At 37.7% G+C, this 22,181-nt stretch overlaps 1 protein-coding gene across 4 annotated transcripts in view; it reads left to right on the top strand.

Moving 5' to 3' along the window:
* Positions 1-22,181, top strand: part of fgf13a (fibroblast growth factor 13a) — a 114,224-nt gene that overhangs the window by 71,440 nt on the left and 20,603 nt on the right. For 2 of the 4 annotated variants that reach the window (XM_065271885.2, XM_065271883.2), the window contains 2 exons: positions 8,024-8,134; positions 12,756-12,859. In XM_065271885.2, coding sequence (XP_065127957.1) covers positions 8,024-8,134; positions 12,756-12,859 — 215 coding nt within the window. Of the gene's footprint in view, positions 1-3,213; positions 3,366-5,059; positions 5,798-8,023; positions 8,135-12,755; positions 12,860-22,181 lie in introns of those variants that run through there. The other 2 variants (XM_065271886.2, XM_065271884.2) reach the window with 2 other exon arrangements.

The following is a 22,181-nucleotide window of genomic DNA, read 5'->3' as shown; positions in this document are numbered from 1 at the left end:
TGTGTCAGCAGGAAGCTCGCAAACCTTGCACCATTATCACTTGTGAAAGAGTGTGTATTTGTGTTTTGTGTGTGTTTGTGAAACCCAATGATAGCATTAACTAGGGATGCACCGATAGGATTTTTTGGGCCGATACCGATATAGATTTAAACAGACAACTTCTGACCGATGCCGATACCGATATTAAACACTTGTATACAATACTATACAGTTGGTCTATTAGCTAGTTTATTTCTGCATCAAATAATTTTTACTGAACATGGATTGGATCTTATTAACATTCAACTGACCAACATAATAAGAGAGGCACAAATTAAGCTAAAACAAATATAATAAGACAGCATGACAATCTTCAAAGGTGGTTTTTGCTATTAAGCATTTATTTTATTAACAACATTAACTCAATTTTTACATATAATGGATTTCTTTATGCAGTTAATTAATAAACAATCAGTATCGGCCTTTCTCTCTGCTATTGCCTATATGCAGATGGTTTCAAATTCATCAAAAATCAGCCGATAAATATCGGCGGCCGATACATCGGTGCATCACTAGCATTAACAGTAAGTGAATGTGGTATTGCATATGCTTCGTTGTATTAATCCTGTTGAGATGCTTATCACCACAACAATTGGATTAATTTTGGAGCATATGTCTCTCATGTTTTTTTATGTGGGCTGTTTCTGTAGTTCAAACTTGCAGAACAAATATCAATTTAAGGTACAACTTTAGGTAGATGGAGCATTTTGGACCATCTAAGGATGTAGTTATAAGCATATAGATCTGGTAATAGCAGCAGTTTATTGTGCGGTTTTGCATGTTCAGTACAGTAGAGTAGTGCTGCCCCTACTTCCTGTGAATCATTGCTCTATGGTTTCATCAGAGCTGCTGAATGATACATGATTGACTGTATTCCTTCCATCTTATTGTCTGATTACATTGAGCCATCATTTCCTGCCACAGATAATCTGGTTAGTCTGTCTGATCAGACATTATGATGCCTTTTGTCTGTATGTCATGGTTCATATTAGATCAGCAATGTCTTTTCTGTCTTTATTCCTAACCTTAAACTTATCAAATGTAAAAATCCACCAGATCTTGTTTGTTTTGTTTTAAGTAAAGTGAAAGGTCAGACAATAACATTAGGGTCAAGGCTGTGAAAATGTGGAAGAACTGTTAATATTAATAGATCAACTTTTGTCAGTGGTTCTCAAACTGGGGGCCGGGGCGAGATGGTGCCAGGGGGGCCCCAGTTTTATGACATTTTATAAAATACATTAATTTATCATGAATTCTGTGTAATTAAATCAAAAAATAAGCCTACTAACCAACAACACTACTTTTTATAATTTAATATATTTTGTTTAAATTAAATGTTACATTTTAGAACTAGTTTTTGTCATAAATTTTCTTTGGGGGGCTGCGAAGGAATGCACGTACACAAGGGGCGCCGCACGCTGAAAAAGTTTCAGAACCACTGTACCAAGTAGCCTACAGTATCTATTTTCTTAGGATCTCAACAATTCTACATTTTGGTAGATAGTTAGTTTCTGTTTGTTTGGAATATTTGTAAGAAAATAAGCCAATAATAGGAGTCAAACATAGATGGGAACAACATCAAAAAGCGTCTAAGGATTAAATAGTTTGATTTATATGATTATTTAGTTTATTTATATGATTATTAATATAATAATAACAACAACCAAGCAACAACACACATTTATAATCCAACATATGTTCTGTCCCATATTTACCCAGCATTGGGTTAAAAATAACCCAGCAGGATTTAGAGTGTATATATCAAAGCTAGTTGTAAACCTAAAGTTAGATTTTTCAAAGTTACAAAAATACTCTTCTATCTTGGTTTAGCTGAGTAAGGTTATATTCTTCACTGAAAAGTGATAAGTGATAAGATGGCACAGATTCATTAATGTAGTTGCATTGCTCCATCTAGTGGTCAAACTACTCATGGACCGTGATTTATGTTTTCTCTTGTTTACAATTTACAAAGAACTTTTCACAGCAAAATAACCAGTGTTAACTGTACACTGGTGTACCAGACCTGGTAGTACCAATATATACACCAGCAGTGTACATTTAACACTGGTGATTTTGTTGTGCATACCATATTACTTACCTGCAGTGTAATAAGAGCAGTAAGGAAAAAAACAGTCCATAATGAGATAATCAATGTGCCTAATACATTTGTTTGAGGAACAGTCAATGTTATATGAGTTTACTGGTTTGGAAAATAGTTGTGTTTTTGTGCTGCAGATCTTCAGTTTACTGGTTTGGAAGTAAACTGAACCATTTGTCACCTGTTTCATCCATCATGTGGCAAAACGTTGTGGGTAGTCAAATTCTTGTAATGTTACAAAATGCTTTATAGGCCACTTTTTGAACTAAAATCTGCTGTAGCATTAATTGACAGATGTCTTTATTGATACTCTGTATAAAGGTTTGGTGGAAAGTCACAAGGTTCTGAGTCTGACTTCCAAAGAGGTTTAAGAGACTGAGCTGATCTTTGCCTCATTTAACATTCATTGCTGCAGCCATGAACGCATTGATTGTTACAGGTATACTGGGCACTATTTGACTTGACATTCACGGCCAAGTTATTTATTACCACTTTATTTAATCTGTCTAACTATAGGATTGACTATTTTAAATAGCTAATACATTTACAGTAAATAGGAAAACATTTGGTTGGTTCGAGGAATTCAATGTTATTGAACTGATGCTGAAATTAATTTAGCTACGGTGAGCATTTCACATAAAAAATACTTTGACTTCAGGCATTTTTTTTTTTTTTTACAATAATCTGTGATTTTCTGCTCGGATCACACTCGTTAAAAACAGTAGAAATGAAAGCACTGCTGCTGTTTGCTGTAGTATCTGCAGATGCTCGGTGATGATTCTGAGTGGAGAATGGAAAGTCTGGTATAACTGGTTTACGCGACGCATTAAAGGATCACTTTACAGTCGTTTCTTTGTAACTTGAGAGGAACTGAAGCTCTGCTCTACTAGGAAGTACACTGTTCGATTAGCTCCCTGCAATTTTGACCCAGAGCTCTGCAGTTTAGTGAACACACGCCCAGTGTTTGCCGGATCAACAGCGCTTGCCAATGAATCTTTAATGACCGCTTTAAAAGTCGTAATGGCTAGTCACTAATGCCCATTAATGATTTCTGAATGCTGCTGGCCCCGCCTTGATTGACCTCTCGTCAGTTCCATTAGGATTTCTTTGGTTAAAACTTTGAAAACGTCCTTCTGCTCGCATTGAATCATCACTGGCTTTAAGCTTTATTATTTCAGAGCGTTTTAACTGCTAAACATGACTTTTCCTCTTAGAAAATCAACGTCAGGTAAGGCATAGCTTTTCATGGTTTAAACTATTCAGAATTGTAAACATTGAGAAAACGTTCAGATTATTTATTGAAATGTTTATTTATTGAAATGTTTAAAATGCGTTTGGCTTGTTTTTTTGTTTTTTGTTGTACATGACTAGGTTATGTGTTTTTTTTTTTTGTTTTTTTTTTGGCGGAAGTTAAGCTGGGAGCGCATTGTTTAGGACGGGCGGCGGTCTGATTGACGGTGCTGTCCGTGGTGCTGAACAACTGATGCTGATGTCAAAACTGCGCATAGTCCTTATTGTCGTCTTTATTTAGTTTGTGTTTTACCAATTAACTTCCTTCGTACGATCTTCTTTGTATTTCTAGTTAAAATATTTCTTTCTATTAAATATGATTTGATTAATCGAGTCACCTAAATGGATTTTGTAATGCTATAAATCACATTTGCGGATAAATAATATAGTCTATTTAGCTAAATCAACAGTGACTCCAAAAATTCCTGTTACAGACCTTTGGCTAGAGCCGGTGGTGCTTCATATTTCATTTAAAGTGTAACATTGTATTACTGAATGAATATGATTATGCCCCATTTAACCTCTGGTATGTGGAATCTGGACAACTTGTTTTTAAGACATTTACAAGCAGATCTGGTTCCTGTCCAAATGTCTGATCGATTTTGTTTTTGTTTCGTTCACTGATTTTACGGTAGATGGCGCTAACATGTAAAGCAATATGAGATGTTTAGATGAGGAGGACAGAAAGCAGTAGGGCTGAAACGTTGGGGGCATTTTTTGTTTTTGTTCAACAGTAAACGCAATAATTTTAAAATTGCAACACACGTTTATAGATCTAATTCAAAACACAAGCCTTTTGTTTTAAAAATAGCATAACCTATCTTTTTTATATTTATAGGAATATTTATCCTGTCAAGTAGGCTAAAAAAATCATAATAGTCTACATGAGTAATAATATTTAAATACCTTAATTTCAGAATATTTGTTATACTTTTAAGTAGGTCTACTGTGATGTATTACGAATGTATTAAAATATTAAAAATGTATTATAAACGTTTAAGTATAAAAACATGAAAAACGTAAAGAAGTGCATAATGGCATGCATATTAATTTTTGTTTTGAGTGATTCAGAAGAGTTGTGTTTTTACCACACATGCAGGAACATCACTACCATGGCAACCAGACACCCGTCCAATCAGGACATCGCAACTGCGTTGTTTCCACGCGAGCCTTTATATGTTGTTGGAAAGAAATAGCCCATAAAACACAACTGGTGAATAATATTCAGACGAATGTCAACATTTTATACATCTTTTCAGGATTTAAGACCCGGCCACACAAATCCGCGCTCACATTTGCGCGTACAGCAGTCGTCTCCCATACTCTTCATTGCGAAGATGCAGCGCAATCGATTTGTCTCCTTGCAAAATATATTGATTTGCCGCGCTTTTTACACGACCCAAGCTTCGCAGCTAACTGTAGCCTATACTTTGCTACAGTATTGAAATGACATGGTTTGTTCACATTACTTGTAGTCTAGGCTTGTGATATTGTTTTACATCAGCCATCACCCTCCGCCCTGTCTTACGTGTAAGAAGCGATCACAAACGCCACGCGTTTCTTACAGGATACCCCAGTAGGAAATTGACTACTAGGCTACTGTTATAATATCATCATATTAAGATCTTGGATTAACTTGGAGTTGTAATCTATATTACAAATGGACTAAGGAGATTAACTTGAAGCATCAACTGTCTCGTGCACACCCCCTCACACAAAGCGCGCGCACGCTGAAAAGCGAGTCTGCGCTCGCTAACAGGTGTTTGACACACACGGCTGTCCTGTGTGCTGTGACCGACCGTTTCTTGGGATGCTGCAAAACGCGGGTAGCATTTTCTACGTTATTGGTCAGATAGTGGCATTACAGACGCGGTTAGATCGCAGCCATTTGAATGTTGCCTACTGTAAACCAGTTTAGGGTTACTTTCTTTCCGAAGAATATAGCCGCAACGTTTGAGAGATGCGTGTACTATTACCCACGTAATTTTGTTTTGACTCTGTATTAGTTTACTCTCTTCGTGGGTTTTCTGTCTTTCTGACGTACGACAAATGGCGGTTAATAGTAAATGAGGACTTGAATGTGAGCTTTTAAGTGTAAGTTTTCCCTGACAAATCTGTTGTGGAGGAAGTGAGGAACTGTGTCCGCTGAAAGTTTTGGGTGTCGCGCCGTCAAACTGGCCATGGCTGCGGCGATCGCCAGCTCCCTGATCCGGCAGAAGAGGCAGGCGAGGGAGCGTGAGAAATCAAACGCCTGCCGCTGCGTGAGCAGTCCCAATAAAACCAAAGGAACATGCGAGAAACCCAGTCGACTCAGTGTTTTCTCCAGAGTCAAGCTTTTCGGCTCCAAGAAGCGCAGGAGAAGACGTCCAGGTCTGATGTTACCTGTATTTTTAGGATCTTGTCCTAACACTACGGACATTGTAACTCTAATATCATCATCTTCATCATCATCATCATCATCATTGCAACCATCATCTTCATACTATTTGAGTCTGTACTTTCCTAGTATGTTGCATTTGATGTTTTATTATTTAGTATTTAGCAATGTCCACCATGTCACATTGTAATGGACTAGTCTACTATAGTTTTATTGGCTTTGAAATTCAGGCAGGATGTAGTTTCACACACTATTCAACCTGAGTTATTTAACTTTACAGCACTTTTCCGTTTTCCGCAGCTAGTATTACTGTATATAACTTTTTAATCAGTCTTCCTTACTGATAAAGTGGTTTTCAGTAGAGATGATGCTGTGACATTTAGATCACTCTCACCATCATCTATCTAGTGTGTTTAATCCCTGGAGAGATAGAGGGACAATAGAAAGTAAAATAAGCAATGTGGCTTGATTGCTGCAGATAACCTGCAAGCTGCATGTGTCCCTGGGGATTTAGTCACACATATTGGGTCATACAGGTACATTCTGCAGCAAAATGTGCTGCGTGCATTTACAGTAGCTGTCTTCTGAATGAATTTTAAAATGCATCAGTGTCTGCCGTAAAACAAGATGTGGTGACCAGATGCTTCTGCATTTGTTTTTAGAGATTATGAAGTTCAATTATTTGTCATTTGTAGATGCACACACATACAATATGCATACAGGACCACTTTGTTTAGTACAGGCATGTCACAGCCTCATCTCCCTCTTCAGAGCATCTTACATAATCCTTACAAGACACCTGAGTGAAAGTGTGGAAGTTTGTGCGTGCAGATCTTCAAGTGGCTGTTGTTTGTTTGTCTTTCTTTTACATAAAAACTTAAATTTTCATGTCACATGTTTAAGTTCCTGCTTGCAGTTATACACGGAGAAACACGTGATTTGTCTTGGAGATAATGTGCATTTGGCAACTTTTCAAGCATGTTTCCTTATCCATATTTGATATGTTTATTTTTTAAACTAACAGAGTTTCTCTATAAATTAACTTTACATTCACATCCTTTAAAAAGAATGAAAATTTTTTCATTATTTACTCACTCTCATGTTGTTCTTAACCTGTATGAGTTTATTTTTATTCTGTTGAACACAAAAGAAGATATTTTGAAAATGATGTTGAGCACACAGTTGACCGTACCCATTGACTTCAATAGCACTCTAAAAATGGCTGGGTTATTTTTGACCAATAATGGGTAAATATTGGACAGAACACGTGCTGGGTTAAAAATTGACTAAAGGCTGGGTTATTTAATTTTAACCCAACTGCTGGGTTATTATACCCCATGGTTGCATACGTCAAACCCAACATTGGGTCATTTTAACCCAGCACCTGTGCTGTCCAATATTTACCCATTATGGGTCAAAAATAACCCCGCCATTTTTAGAGTGAGTATTCGTTTCCCCTACTAAGTCTTATTATAACTTATTTTGTGTTCGTCAGAGAAAAGAAACTCATATAGGTTTAAAACAAAGTGAAGGTGAGTAAATGATGGCAACATTTTCATTTTTGGGTGAACTCTCCCTTTAAGCCAGGCAAACTGCACATTACCTGCACACTACACCATAGCTTATAGACATTTAAAAAATGTTTATTCTGAATTGGAATTCAAGTTAAATTATTAGTAAAGTATTTAGATGCATTTTCGTTCTTATGACTTATGATTGTAATTTAAATTAGATGTAACCTAACAGCCACACATATTTTTTAATCTCCTGTGATAAATAAAAGTTAATCAGTGCTAATAGTAGGATCCACCAACTCACTAAGCCCTATTAACCACAGACCTGCTAATGCAATCTGGTATTTTGCACAGGGGAGCTGTTTTAGATGCGGCCTTCAACATAGATGCACTTCTTTGTGCACAGGTTTGATTTGCATTACTGTAAATGTGACAGCATCTACATATTTTGCATGAATTGAAGAGTGGCTTACAAAATGCATCTGTCAAAAATCTGCTATGTGGTTGTTCTGTTAGCCGTTTACACATGTTTAGTTTTTCCTCCTTGTTTCTCTGACAATGTGGTCGGAACTCTTGTTTTTTAATGCAAGCTCAAATTTGTAGACCATGCAGAGCTCTGCTAAGCCTGGAGCTTTAAAGCCCGTAACACTGTCACTGTGGCAATACCTCTTTAACCATCTCACTTTTCTGTTTCACCCTTTGCAGAGCCCCAGCTGAAAGGGATCATAACAAAGCTGTACAGTCGACAGGGCTTTCATTTGCAGCTCCAAGCAGATGGAACCATTGATGGCACCAAAGAGGAGGACAGTGGTTTCAGTAAGTGGGCTGGAGCTTGCTCCATGTTTCTCATTCCCACATTTCCCAAAAGTAACTTAAAGAAAAGATGAGTGGAACAAATGTGCTTTTATATGTCTTTGCATTTTTTAATTGACAGCTATTGTTGCTATTCTTTCTCTGAAGTATATATTATAATTCTGCTTTCTACACTAGCACAACAAATACATTAACACATGACTGTGCAGCACCCATTGCTGGTTATGTCAGGGACTGCAATTACTTTTATTACAATAAAAAACAATAAAAAAATGTGTTTATTATGCAAGATCAACTCCATAAAAGCAATAAGGGACTTATATCGGCTTCCCATCATGCCTAACAACAGCCTTTACCCATGAGTATATCTCTTTTTCGCTTATTGCTTAATTATAGCTTAAGTTTAAAACTTTTTTCATTATATTGGTCAAAAATGTCAAGAAGCACACAGAGTACAAAAAAACATGTTTTACGTTTACGTCAGAAAAAAATAACCCTTAAAGGTAACTAAATATGATTTTGTGTCATTAGCTTTTGAAGTCATCTTGCTGTGAATTATTTAGTCTGTAGGCAAGTGTTACCCAGTGTATGTGTCTATGTGTGGGGACAGAGCCGGCTGGCTGGTTGGCAGGGTTTTCATTTAATATGTGTCATATCTCACTGACGCTAAGTGCCTGTGGCATTCTGGGGCCTGTAAATTAGCTTGACTCTATTCAATTAGTCATTGGGCCAAGATGATGCTCATATCAAGCAAATAAGCATGGCCCGTGAGCTGAACGTGTGCTGTTATCCAATTCGTTTGGAACTGTAATCGGTCTCTAAATCCTTCATGGACAAAAACACAAGACAAATTTGTGGAAATTATCGCACGTTTGTAACTAATGCATGTACTGCAAACAATGAATATAACTTTTAGATGCATACATTTTGTGATAATTAAAGTAACACCCACTAATTGAAACCAAAAAAATTTTTATTTCACTAAAGTAAACACGCTTGGTTATGGTAATCTGGAATTGGATCTGCGACACTGATGATTGGCCACCTCTTGTGTAATTATGTGCTTGTTTATTTTGCCATTTCGCTCTCTCGCCGTATTCTCCCCCTGCGTGATTGACTGCAAAGCTGAATTAGTTGTATAGAAGTGAGATTACATAATAGCTGACCTGCTTTTCCCACCTCAATCCCTTATTTTGTGGAGAGAATGGAAAGCTGTTGCTGGAGAGGAGAAGTGGGAAAACAGGGAGCTTCTATCTCTCACACTACCAAAATAGAATTGTTAGGAGCATGGTGCCCTTGTCTCCATAGCGACGGCAGTGCAGTCCTCTTGGCTCTCCTCTTGGTTTGTGTGTCTGTGAGAGATGGTGTGTAGAGAGTGTTGTGATAGGGATGCGGATCGGCTCCAATGTACTATTTACTTTCTAGATTTGTGGCTTATCTCATCAGCATTAGTGCTTTTTAAATGCAGCTCAATGGACTACTGATCATGTGCCGAGTAATGTAATAATGTTTCTAATGTTATGTCATTGTTTTCTTTAAAATATGATGTCAAGATTTGTATTTTGTTGACATTAGTCTGCCAGAGGGGAATGAAGATACAGTAAATCCGCCTTGCATGTAACCTGAGGATCATTTAGTTTTTGTTCACGTACAGATTCCATAGCTTGATGTAATATTCAATCTAGTGTCTGTTTACATGAACTGCTACAATGGAGATACTAGAGTGACTTAGGTATTGATCTTATTTACAGTCACTATCTTATACTCTTAATTGCAATCACAGAAGACATAAGTCTTACAGTGCTAAAATCTATAAATGGATTTAAATTCATTTTATTAAATGATGTCCAGCACAACATTTGACTATAGACCCTTGTCTTTGAAGTTCAACTGTGATGCAGGAAAAACAAAAACCCATTCTGCGCAGTAAATGTCAAGTGTACCTGCTAAATTGGATTATTTCTCCTTTTGCAGAGTTTTAGAGTCTTATTCAATTATAATCAATGTATCTTGGCAGGAGGCCTTTTTTCCATCAAAATCTTGCATTTATAAAGTGATCTGATGTGTTTTTCAGTCAGTTTTTGTCTTGTCTTGTAATCTGTAAGATGTCCATTTAAATTAAACAAATAATTATTATTCAAAGTGATATGCAAAGATGCTTTTCAAAGCAAGCACCAGAAGTAGAACATCTTAGATTCTTTAGTAAGCATTAGATTTATGTGGAGCGTTTCTGTATGTGTATGATAAATGATAAGCTAAATGATTTAAATACTGTAGAATTACATTCAAGGTCTTGTGACGGATAGTTGTGATATATTGCTCTCTTTGCAGCAGTGATTATCTTGCCCTCTTGATCTTCTCAGATCTCTCAGATTCTGTGCTCAGGTGCTCTTGTAGGTGTGAGTAATTGAGTTTGCTCTCCACAACTCCCACCGGCCAAGCCCTGGTAATCCCTCTGAAATGAGGTCCGCCATCACTGTGTGTGTGTTTATGCGTGCCGCTCTTGTGTGTGCCACAAACAATAAAGGGAGGATATTAAAACATAATACTATTAACATAAAATATAGGTAACACTTTACAGTAAGGTTGTATTTGTTAACATTAGTAAATGCCTTAGCTAACATGAACTAACAATGATCAATATGCCTACAGTTTTTCAGCATTTACTAATCTTTGTTAATGCCAGTACATTTATTTGTGTTAGTTCATGCATTAACTAATGTCAACAGTTACAACTTTTAATCTTATTAATATATTAGTAAATGCTGAAAATAACATGAAGTTAGTTAACATTAATAATAAATGCTGTAGAAATATTGTTCATTGTTAGTTTATGTTAGCTAAAGCATTTACTATTGTTAACAAAACCTTTATTGAAAGTGTTACCCAGATATATTTACAACATTGTTAAATCACCTGCATTTGGTGCCAAGAAACCTTTAATTTTAGTGTTTTCCCTCTTCAGCGGCCGTGAAGCACAGAGCAGGAGGAGGCCTGATCTCTGCAGGTGGACCTGGCAGGTGTCATATGGTTTCAGAGGAGAGGAAGAGCCTTGATGTAATATTAGTATTTAGAAAGGAACGAGGCAAACTCTTTGGACTTTTTTCTCTGTAGGAAACAAGAGATAGTTCACCCAAAATTGAAAATTCTGTCATTATTGACTCTCATGTTCTAAACTTGGATGGGCTTCTTTGTTCTGTTGAACACAAAGAAAGTTATTTTGATAAATGATGGGTTACACAAAGTTGATGGTACCCATTAAAGGCAAGGTGTGTGAACTCTAAAGCCAATGTTGATATTTGAAATCACCTAAACAAACACGCCCCTACTCCAATAAAATCTGGACCTTCATTTGATAGACCTGCCCCACACATACGCAACCCAGGCAACGATGTCGGTAAGTAGACATGTCCCTTACTGCTGATTGGCTACAAGTGTGTTATGGTAGTTGGCCCGACTCCCTTTTCCAAATCCAAAAATCACGCACCCTGCATTTAACTTCCATAGGAGAAACAAATACTATGGAAGACAATGGGTACCGTAAACTGTGTGCTTACCGTCATTCATCAAAATATCTTTGTGTTCAACAAAGTAAAGAAACTCATACAGGTTTTGGACAACCTAAGGCAGAGTTAATCAGGAAACAATTTTCATTTTTTGGGTGAATTATCCCTTTAAGCAAGACGTTGCATGTTTATGATTAGCCTACATGGTCTACTGTTTTTTCTGGAGAGTGCGAGAACAGGGTGTTAAAGGGTTAATCAAACTACTTTGACTGGAGCACCAAAAAGGGAATTTTAACAGCTGTCCAGGTCCCCATTCACTTCCACTGTATGAAAAAAATTATATTGACAATAGCAAATATATCATTTGGTGCAACATGCAATAAAAATATTAGGAGGGTATCAAAGAACATCAGCTTGAGTAATAAATACAACATTTACATTTGTGGGTGAACTGTCCCTTTAAAGGACAACAGAAGATTTTTAAAAAAAAAATAAGATGCAGACTTTTTAATTAACAAGTTTATTTCCTTTGTTTTAGAATCGAGCATAGTTACATAACCGGTGAAATGATTCACATGTTTTTCTTTCAAAAAGCTTGTGCTTTTTACAAAAGCTTATGTTCCTCAGATACTTATGGAAGAGATCCTTGCATGGTGACAGGGGGACAAAGGTGTGAGGCGAGTTGGCACAGCCAGTGATAGCAAGCAGACAGAGCCTCACACAACTCACTACTCTGTTCAACAGCGAGAGAGAGAAAGTGTGAAAGAGACAGAGAGAAGAGTGTGAAAGAGACAGAGAGAAGAAGTGTGTGTGTGTGTGTGTGTGTGTGGTGTGTGAAAGAAACAGGAACTATGTTAAAGAGGTGGCACTTCAGAGACTAGGCAGGTGAAATGCTGCCTCACGTAGAAATCTAATCTATACCAGGGTTAAAAAAACAAGTAAAATGCAGTGAAATAAATTAATTTTGTATAAATATTTTTATAGTCACAAACCACTCGAGTTTACATCAATCCCGAACAATCCGAACGAACTTAGACCATCTCAAAGCCATATCATAGATATATTGGACATAAGTCGTTCAAAAATCTAATTATGACTTTCCTTTGTTTCCTTTACAGCCATGTTCAACCTCATCCCAGTGGGTCTGCGAGTGGTGGCCATCCAGGGAGTTCAGACCAAACTCTATCTGGCCATGAACAGTGAGGGCTACCTGTATACATCAGTAAGTAACAGCCTCTGTACATAAAAACATTTGTGTATGTGTATTTCCCCCTTTCTGATATTTGAATCAAGAGGATAAGGCCTAAGTATTGTCCACTTTTTAGGCATACGTGATGGCCCGCGTACAGTGTGCATGACACAATGTTTGTAATCAGAAGAGTGTACTGTACGTGCACCTTCAAATTTTTGAATCCCAATGCTCCTCCAGGAGAATGTATTATGTATGGTATGTACTTTCCAAGGATGTGCATTCAACCGTGCACGTGCGTTCGCTCACACGTAAAAAAAACTGCAGGATTTGTCTCTTCTGTCCAGACGAACACCTGAGCTCCACTAATTAAACACTTCACCAACACAACATGTGACTTTACACACAAAACTCCATGTCTAAAAAAACTCAACACAAGAGCGTCACACTATCTCATAGACATTACCAAGATTTATCTACATAAACAGATGAGGGTACCTCACACACCATCTCTCCATATGGCACGCTGTCAGTAAAGTACAGCTGTGGTTGCATTTTGTGACACATTTTACAACAAGATGTTTTATAACCTCAGCTGCACACAGTTTAGATTGTTTGTTTATAGGCTGTTGTTAGGCCGCCTTTTGCCCCCTCACCCCCTCATGGACCTGACCTTCCGCCTGCCTGTACCAGACGAAATATCGGCACTCTGGCAATGGTCTTGGTTACTATAGTGATGCAGGCAAGACTGTATGTGGGTTGAGCGAATGGACACCAGTCCCAATCATTTGCTTCAGCAACAGATAGATAAGACACTACGGCTGTACAGTTTTCCCTCCAGCATGTATCTGATTGTAAAATCATCCATTTTGAGCAGCAAATGCTCAATGTGATATATTTATAATTGCTGTAAGTTGAAAAAGTTTTATTAATTAAGGGTTAGGCTTGCCGCGATAGTCGGTGAAACGGTGATAACCGGTGCTTCAGCCTCTCACCGGTTAGATCACTTGCCCACCGCGACACCGTCTTTCAACGTCGTTTTGTTATTTTCGTCTAATTAAATAATTTAGTTTCGTTAGAGAGAGCAAACACTTACAACTGAATGTGTCTGCTGACTGAATTTAGCGGAGCTGAACGTGCGTCAAGTCACAGAGTAGCCAGTGTCAGATTTCATTTATTTCTGTCAGAGTTTGCGAGGCGAGCTGACTGACCAGATGATGACAGAAGCCGCGTGCTTACTCGTTTTTGTTATAATATACATATATGATGTTAGATATTAGCGAGATCGTTTTGTTGTTGTGTTTTTCATCAAGAAAAATATTAAACCAATCATTCAAGCAGCGCTTTTATGGATAAGTAGCCGGTTGCTCTGCTTGGGACTGGCGGGTTCTGTGAGAATTACCTGCGCACATTGACTCAAGCACTTAAGTAAACCAGCTGTTGCACTCGCATTGCACGCAAATTCATACGCGATTTAACGCAGCTTACGCAAGCGCTGCATTTAAACAGTTGCGTAATTCAAAAGTGAAAGTAAAATGTGCACATCTGCATGCGCATTTATAAGCCCCTCCCATCCGGTGATACCGGGATCACCGAGTTTGTGCCACGCCGATTAACCGGTGGGAAAATTACGTCACTGCGGCAACCCTATTAAGGGTGTGCTTTTTTGATTAGGCTTTTATATGATGTGGTTGTTGATAAATTGTTGTTATTATATTCTGGTTTGGTGGACTTGACATTCTAGTGTCAAATATTTTAGTTTAATTACCGTTAAAGATGCAATGTGGGTCAATGCGACATCTAGTGGTGAGATTGCAAATTGCAACCAACCTCAATTTCAAAACGCAATGAGAAGCTACGGTAGCAGCAACAGGAAACAGCGTCGTCTGAGACAACATAGGGATGAAACACGCTTTGTATAAGAGTTTGTCCATTTTGGGCTACTGTAGAAACATGGCGGCGACTTCATGTAAGGGACCCGCTGTGTATGTAGATAAAATGGCTCATTCTAATGCTGCGTTTACACCAACCGTGGTAGAGGCGTGAAGCGAGAGTGATTTCAATGTTAAGTCAATGTGAAGACGCGTTGACGCGCCTCAGGAGGTCCCGCGGCATGGAAGACGCGTTCGGCACGGCGCGGAAGACGCGTTTCCGCCTCTTTCGCGGGTGAAGCTGTTGTTCGTTGGTGCTTTTTGTGCATTTTGCAGTTCACGCAAATTTGCGGCTGACGCCTGAGTTGAAAAATTTGAACTTTGGCGGAATTTCGCGCCTCGTTAACCAATCAGGAGCCTGCTTGCTGCTGTGGTGGCAGCCCCGCCCGAAGTCACTCATTCAACCAACACTTGATATTGTCCATAAGCAGTCACCCGGAGCTATACGACACAAGTTCTTATTTCTATAGAGGAGACAGGAATAAAAAGGACCTCGCTTGGAAGAGTGTCAGTGAGGACATTGGGCAACCTGGTAAGTTGTAATACACACTTCACTTTTGAGTCATGTGACATTTATTGACCCGCACCGTTTACTTTCCCCCATAGTAAGGTTACCAAATACAAACTGGTAACTTTCTCGATAAATGCACAATCAACATCAGTCATCTTGCAAACAGACAACCGCAAGAAGCGGAGTTTGCCTCTGACGCGTGTCAAATGCTTGCTTTTTCCGCGCCCCTACTCCGCTCTACACGCGCAAATGCATTCAAACTGTTCAAGCGGCAAACCACGAGCGGTAGACGCGATTTTGACGCCTGAAACGCGGTTGGTGTAAACTCAGCATTAAGCAGTGTTTCCAATCCTGGTCCTCCAGTACCCCCTACCAGAACGTTTTAGATGTTTACTTATTTAAAACACCTGATTCAACTCATCAGCCTCCTTCCAGAATGGTAGACATGTCTCCCTAACAAGCTAATGAGTTAAATCAGGTGTGTTAAATAAGGAGACATCTAAAACTTTCTGGGAGGGGGTACTTGAGGACCAGGATTGGGAAACTGTTCTGAGGTAATAAAATCAATACAGCTCATTATGAAAGGTCTTTATACACAACTAATAATATAGTTATGTATATTATATTGCATTTCTGTAAAGAGATCTCTCTAAAAGTCCCACATTGCACCTTTAAGCTGTAGATTTGTGATAATGACCAGCTGACTGTGTAGGAGTTCTTTGCAGAGAAGTTTCTTCTTAGTCTTTTCATGAAAAAAGAGGATTGGATTTTCATTGCATGTATGCAATCCTTATAAAAATTTGTTATATTTAATAGCATTTGGAAAAATAAATCCCATGAAATGTGCTGAACGGACAGCTTACTCTTCATCATTGATTGATTGACTGCATGGAGACCTGAATAATGCAGTACTCCTGCTGCAACACAAATGTCAGAGTCTGTGCTGTGTGACAGGAGAATGTGGGTGCAGAGAAATGCACATTCTCTCAACACACTCACACACTCTTAAAATGATGAAATTCTGCTCATGAATAACTATGGAATGGTGTCAAAGGAGAATGCGACTAATGAAGTATGCATATAAGAACAAACCGTTGGCCTGATCGAGGAATAGTTTATACAGTAAATAGCAACTAGGCCATTCTTGCTGCAACAAACCTTTTGTCATCTCATCTGCTGTATTCAGGGAGCTTTGGGCAGTCACTGGAGACAGGTGGAAGACAAACAAGCCAGCGGGCAGCTACAGTATAATGAGCAACTTTTACATAAGCTTTGATTACACATTGATTTGCAGCTTTTTGGAGGCAGCAATTCCAGATCAAGCTACAACACACAATTTTTGTTGAAAATAAAATAATTAACCAATTCTATAATAGCCTAAAAATTACTATAATAATATTTATTGTCAGTTCACTCATTTATTCTAACATTAATAATAAAAACACTACTACTACCTACTATACAGTACTATTCAAAAGTTTAGGGTCACTTGTTATTCTAAAAAATACTGTATCTTTAACCAAAAGATCCAAAATAAATCTAAACTGTTATATTATTTTTTACTTTAATAAAAAAAATATATATGTGGGTTGCTACACTATCTCACGGCAAGTCGTGTTATAGTCACAAAATAAATTTATTCTTTTTCGTGTCACACAGCACGAATTTCTAGAAACAGTTTTTTGTGTCTGTGGCACGACTTTCTTTATTGGTTAATACATATAAGATACAAAAGTCACTAAATACAACCTCCGTCAAAAATAAGATAATGATATTGACTGCTCTCGGCATGAAGGATACATTCACCAAATACTTTCGCTTCAAATCCCCTAAATTCCAGCCTCAGGACATTAAGTAATACCTAAGTGCACTGATAAAGAATTGGATAGACACTGGATGTCCCCCATGGGGTTCTAAGCATGCGTCAAAACCGCCGCCATCTTAGAACAGGGGGCCTTGTCATAAAGGAAGTAGCTAGGTAAAGCTGCTATCTCTGCCTGTACTTTGAATTCATGGACAATGCTGGACTTTTGTGCTGCATATGGATGTTAGGCCTACTAGCACTATGCATTATAGTTAGAAAAAGGACATTTTCATAATAACAAAACTTAATTTTTTTGGACTCAATGCTAAATACATGTCTGACTGTTGAAACGAACCAAAAGAAAACCAAGAAAATTGCATTAATGACGATTTATGGTGATTTTATTTCCGTTACACCATGGCCTACAATGATGTGATGCGGGGCTCCCCTGTTTCAAGATGGCGGCTCTAGTTGACGCATTCGGTCCAATGAACTGCGTATCCAAGGTGACATCTAGTGTACATATCTATGAGTTAGAACGGGCGGGATTATGATTATGACCATCGTGTCCACGTCAACTGACCCAGGAAGTAAACTTTTGCCTACAATTTGTGTGTTTGTTGTAGTCTAAGAAAAGAAATTTACGCTGGAGACGATAACTTGCATTATTGCTTACTTTAGGATTTATACCTTTGCATATACTCACTGGCAGTTCTCTGTTCCCACTCAGTGATTTTAATGATGTGTGCCTCTGCGTCTGTAATTAAAACATATGAGCTGTGATGCTCATTAAATTAAATCTCTGTTCTGCACAACAGTAACAGTGTTAAACTGTGTCATCTTATTTGACAGTGAAAGAAAAGAGCCTATAGATGCTTTCATCGGACACAAACACGATGTCGCGGTTACGCATCTTGACAAAACTTATCATCCGGTCTCTGTTTGTTTTATGGTCTGACTTGTGGCTAAACTAAACTCTGGAACAAATATCTTGTCGAAAAAACTGTATTTAACATTGTATACATTAGTAATGTTAGCTCAGTGTAGTTTTTGATACGCTTAAGCTATGATTTGAACTTAGGTAATCTACTTATTTATTTTGCTTGTCATCAGAAATAACCTACTCTAAAAGGACTCTGTTGTTATTGATTCTTTGCGCAAATTTACCGTAAGTTACGTTTGTTTCACGAAAGCTGTTTGTTTATGTTGTTACTGCTGAAGTCGTATATATATTTAACTTTTACTCTGAATGACGGCACAATGAGGATGTGTATTAAGCATCAGATTGGAGTATGGATAATACTCACAGGTGTTTTAGTATACCATTCATTTAGTTTCATTTTAAAAGCTTCATCCGTAGTCACATCCTCTCTGATGATAAGCTCTGTAATTGTCTTAATTACTTGCTTTATTTTATATGTGCATGAGTGGTGTTGTACTGTAAATGAGGGGGGTTTAGAGTGGCGTTGTTTTCAAGTATACTGTAGCTTGTGATGAAACGATACATTGCTTTTACTGATGGAGAGCTTTCAGGCAGCTTAAGTGGATGATGATTATGAGTGAATGATACTGTTCATTTCATCTGGCTGTGTGCTTCTATATTTGTGCGACGTCAACACAAATTGCATTCGGAAGCCTTTTTCTGTTTTCTGTGTCCGTGTTTTACAGTACATTGTTGTACTACTACTTTTTATGTTTGTGTGCTTAAGGGGGTTTCTGATCCCCTATTGGCTCTTTTTGTCTGCTGTTATGGAGTAACGCACTGCCAAAGTATGACAGTATGCTGCTACCCCGCAGCCAGCCAATTGCACGTCAGTAGTGTTGGGAATTCCCCAATCAATGAATAGTAGGCACTGTGTTGATGTACTGTGTAAGGGGTTTAATGCTGGTCACTGTATTTCTGTTCTGAGGTGTGGGTTGCTGCCTGTGAGCTTTATTTGTTTGTAGTTTTCATGGTTATTGTTTTGTTATATTCATACACTGTAAAGTAAGTGTTGGATCAAACTAAAACATTACATTGGTAATGCCTCAAAAATGTCAATGTATACATCATCTGAAAGCTGAATAAATAAGCTTTCCATTGATGTATGGTTTATAAGCAACACATTACTAATGATAAATATATTTTATACATTAACGATAGGAGATTTACAAAATATCTTTAAGGAACATGATCTTCACTTAATATCCTTATGATATTTTGATAATCGATAATGTTAACCCATAAAGTGTATTTTTGGATATTGCTATAAATATACCTGTGCGACTTATGACTGTTTTTTTGGTCCAGGGTCACATATGATAGACCAGGTCTTATCATCTTCTGTCTTGATTATATTTTCGTATAGTTTAAAAAAAAGAATACAGAATACATGCATGAGAAGATCTGCACATATCAGTGCAGATGCATTCATCTGTCAGTGTGACAGCGAGTGGGAGAGCGAGAACCAATTAAATATATATTCTATCTATTCCTCTCTCTCTATGCTTTTATATTTTTCAAGAATACTTTATGCAAAGCCATGTGCTGCCATGTCATCGTGTGTGTGTGTGTGCGTGTTAAATTATAATGCAAACTGCTCTGATCTGTAAACATATCACATGTTAAAACATCTGTGCATGGGGAAAAATGATTTAATCACGTATTACAAATGAACAGTTAATCATATAACAGTCATGCAGAATGAAGGCGACGTGCAGGCTGTCCTGTGAGCAGCTCTGTGGGTGTATTTGAAGTTGAAAATCAGTTTAGCGGTGGGTCATTAGGAGCGGGGAGAGACAGGCGCATCAATATTTAACACTCCCCACAGAGATTGTACACAGACACTGTAGTTCTCAGCAGGGGCCGTAGAGACCACTCTGCAGCGGGAAATCCACACGGTACAGTTTCTGTACATTGTTGTTTTAGAAATGTGTGTGGTTTGTGAATGAGGAAAAAAAAATTGGCAAAGCAGTGAGGCTCATTATGTTCTAGTTAATATGTCAGTTTCTTAGGTATACACCTAAAAGTCTTGGCTATAAAAATAACTCAAAACATTATAAACACATGACACAATTAAAATATGGACGTTTATGTAATTACTGTAGTAAGTTAGAAAAGCACATAATCTTAAATATGTGACCCAGTCTGTAAAAGTCCAGCTAAAGTAATGTTTTCATCTTAAAATCATCATATATGCAAAGAACATTCTGTGAAAATATAACTTTGATATCTTTAATATTGATTGAGTATACTTGGCCATGTCACATATTAAAATCAATGAGTGAAATCAAACTTTAATGCTCCTAATCGCAGTTAGGTTACAGGATGAGACTTAAAGGTGACATAGAATGATTGAACGGGGTATTTATCCTTGTTCTGTGATGTGACATGTAGACAAAAATGTTTTTGTTTGGGTCTGTAATGTCTTAGAAGCTTCCTAAAAACCTCTCTCAGATAGCTCTATTAGGGTGGGGGATTTTAAACAAGTGGTTTTGCACCTATTTGGCTCCCCCTACTGGCTTAACTTGCAATCTCATTACTGATTGGCTGACTTTGCTGCCACTCTAAAAATGTAGCCAATTATTTTAAAGTGGAGGGGCAGGGAGATGCCAGTGATGTCATAAGCATCAGTTTTTCAGATTGGGCCGTTTGGCTGACATTTCTAAAAGAGGAATTTCTATGAGACTGAGATGTTTAGCATGTCTAGCACTTTTTGTATGTTTGTGAATCCGGGTAGACTACAATTATTCAACAAAGAGATGGTAAAAATGGTTTTTCATTCTCTGTCCCCTTCAAGCCTGGATTTTACAGACAGGGTCAAAATATTTCCAAAATAATACAGTAATATTTTTCTTTAAAAATGCAGTCCATGTTAAAGCAGAAAAAAATAATAGTGCTCTTATTATCTTCTCTAGTTTATAGGCAGACCTCTCATTTCAGATATCTTGAGCTTCAGTAATTAAATTTTACACATGGGTGGTTGAGACAAAAGGTAGGATTAAGTGCAAGTAAAGCGACCTGGTTTAGAGAGGTGTTATGTTGTAGAGAGCAGAAAGAATTGAATGGATTCTGTCAGTTTTCCCATTTATTTCTTTTTTTTCTTAAATGGAATTGGAGTGTGTGGATGATGTAACGAGATAGATGGAACAAGCCAGGAATGATAGAGAAGAGGAGATATACGGAGACCAAAGAGATGGATCTTAAAGGGGAAATGGAGAAGATGGAGAGATGAGAGAGAAAATAAATTGTTTTAGGGGTTAAAAAAGATATAAAAGAGAGGAGAGAGAAAAGCATTAGATAGAGTAAGGTTAAGGGTATATATTGGCTTCCTGCTTTTTCACTCGAAAACCACATGAAGCTGCGCTATCCACATGAAGCTAGTAGGAACATAAAAACACTGTGCTTCTCTGTATGGGAGGGGAAGCCCTTTGGGAAAAGGGAGGGGCAATGCGGGATTTCCCCTGGAAAAGATATCAGATACGAATCAGTGAGCTGGCAACGGTATGACTGCAGATACAATTAAACTTGGAGATAGAATCAACTTCAGCACAAAGCACATCAATATCTGCTTCATATAGCCAATATTTCGGTCCATATTACATAACAATTATCTCCCCTGATCAGAGGGGTGAACAGGAGGTATGTTGTTTTTTTTCTCTGCCTTCCAGCCTGTTTTGTTATACAGTCAAAAAATAAATAAAACAATGCTACATAAACATTCAAACCTGACAGTGAGAGCAAACCAAGTAAAAACCAATTTATCAGCAGGATTTTGAATTAGTTGCTTATATTTAATATCAATGGCACACACAAACATGTACAATTATAATCAGGATGGAGGCATCGGTAGAAGAGACTACATTCTGTTCAATTCTGCATAACTTATTGTAATTATGCATGCACTCGTCATGTTAGCCAATTGTCATGCAAGGTCTGTATTTTATCTCCTATAGTGTAGAACAAAGATGATAATAAGAAATAATAGGTTTATATCGCTAATCATAATGCAGTGTTATTGTAAAAAGACATTAACCCTCTGGGGTCTGACCATTTTGGGACACTCTCAGAGGTTCTGACATGCTCTTACATTTGGTATTTTTTCAGTTGCTTTAAAACATAATAATGGC

This window comes from Paramisgurnus dabryanus, chromosome 16, assembly GCF_030506205.2.
Source record: "Paramisgurnus dabryanus chromosome 16, PD_genome_1.1, whole genome shotgun sequence".
Classification (NCBI taxonomy): domain Eukaryota; kingdom Metazoa; phylum Chordata; class Actinopteri; order Cypriniformes; family Cobitidae; genus Paramisgurnus; species Paramisgurnus dabryanus.
This window is presented reverse-complemented; position numbering and strand designations above follow the sequence as displayed.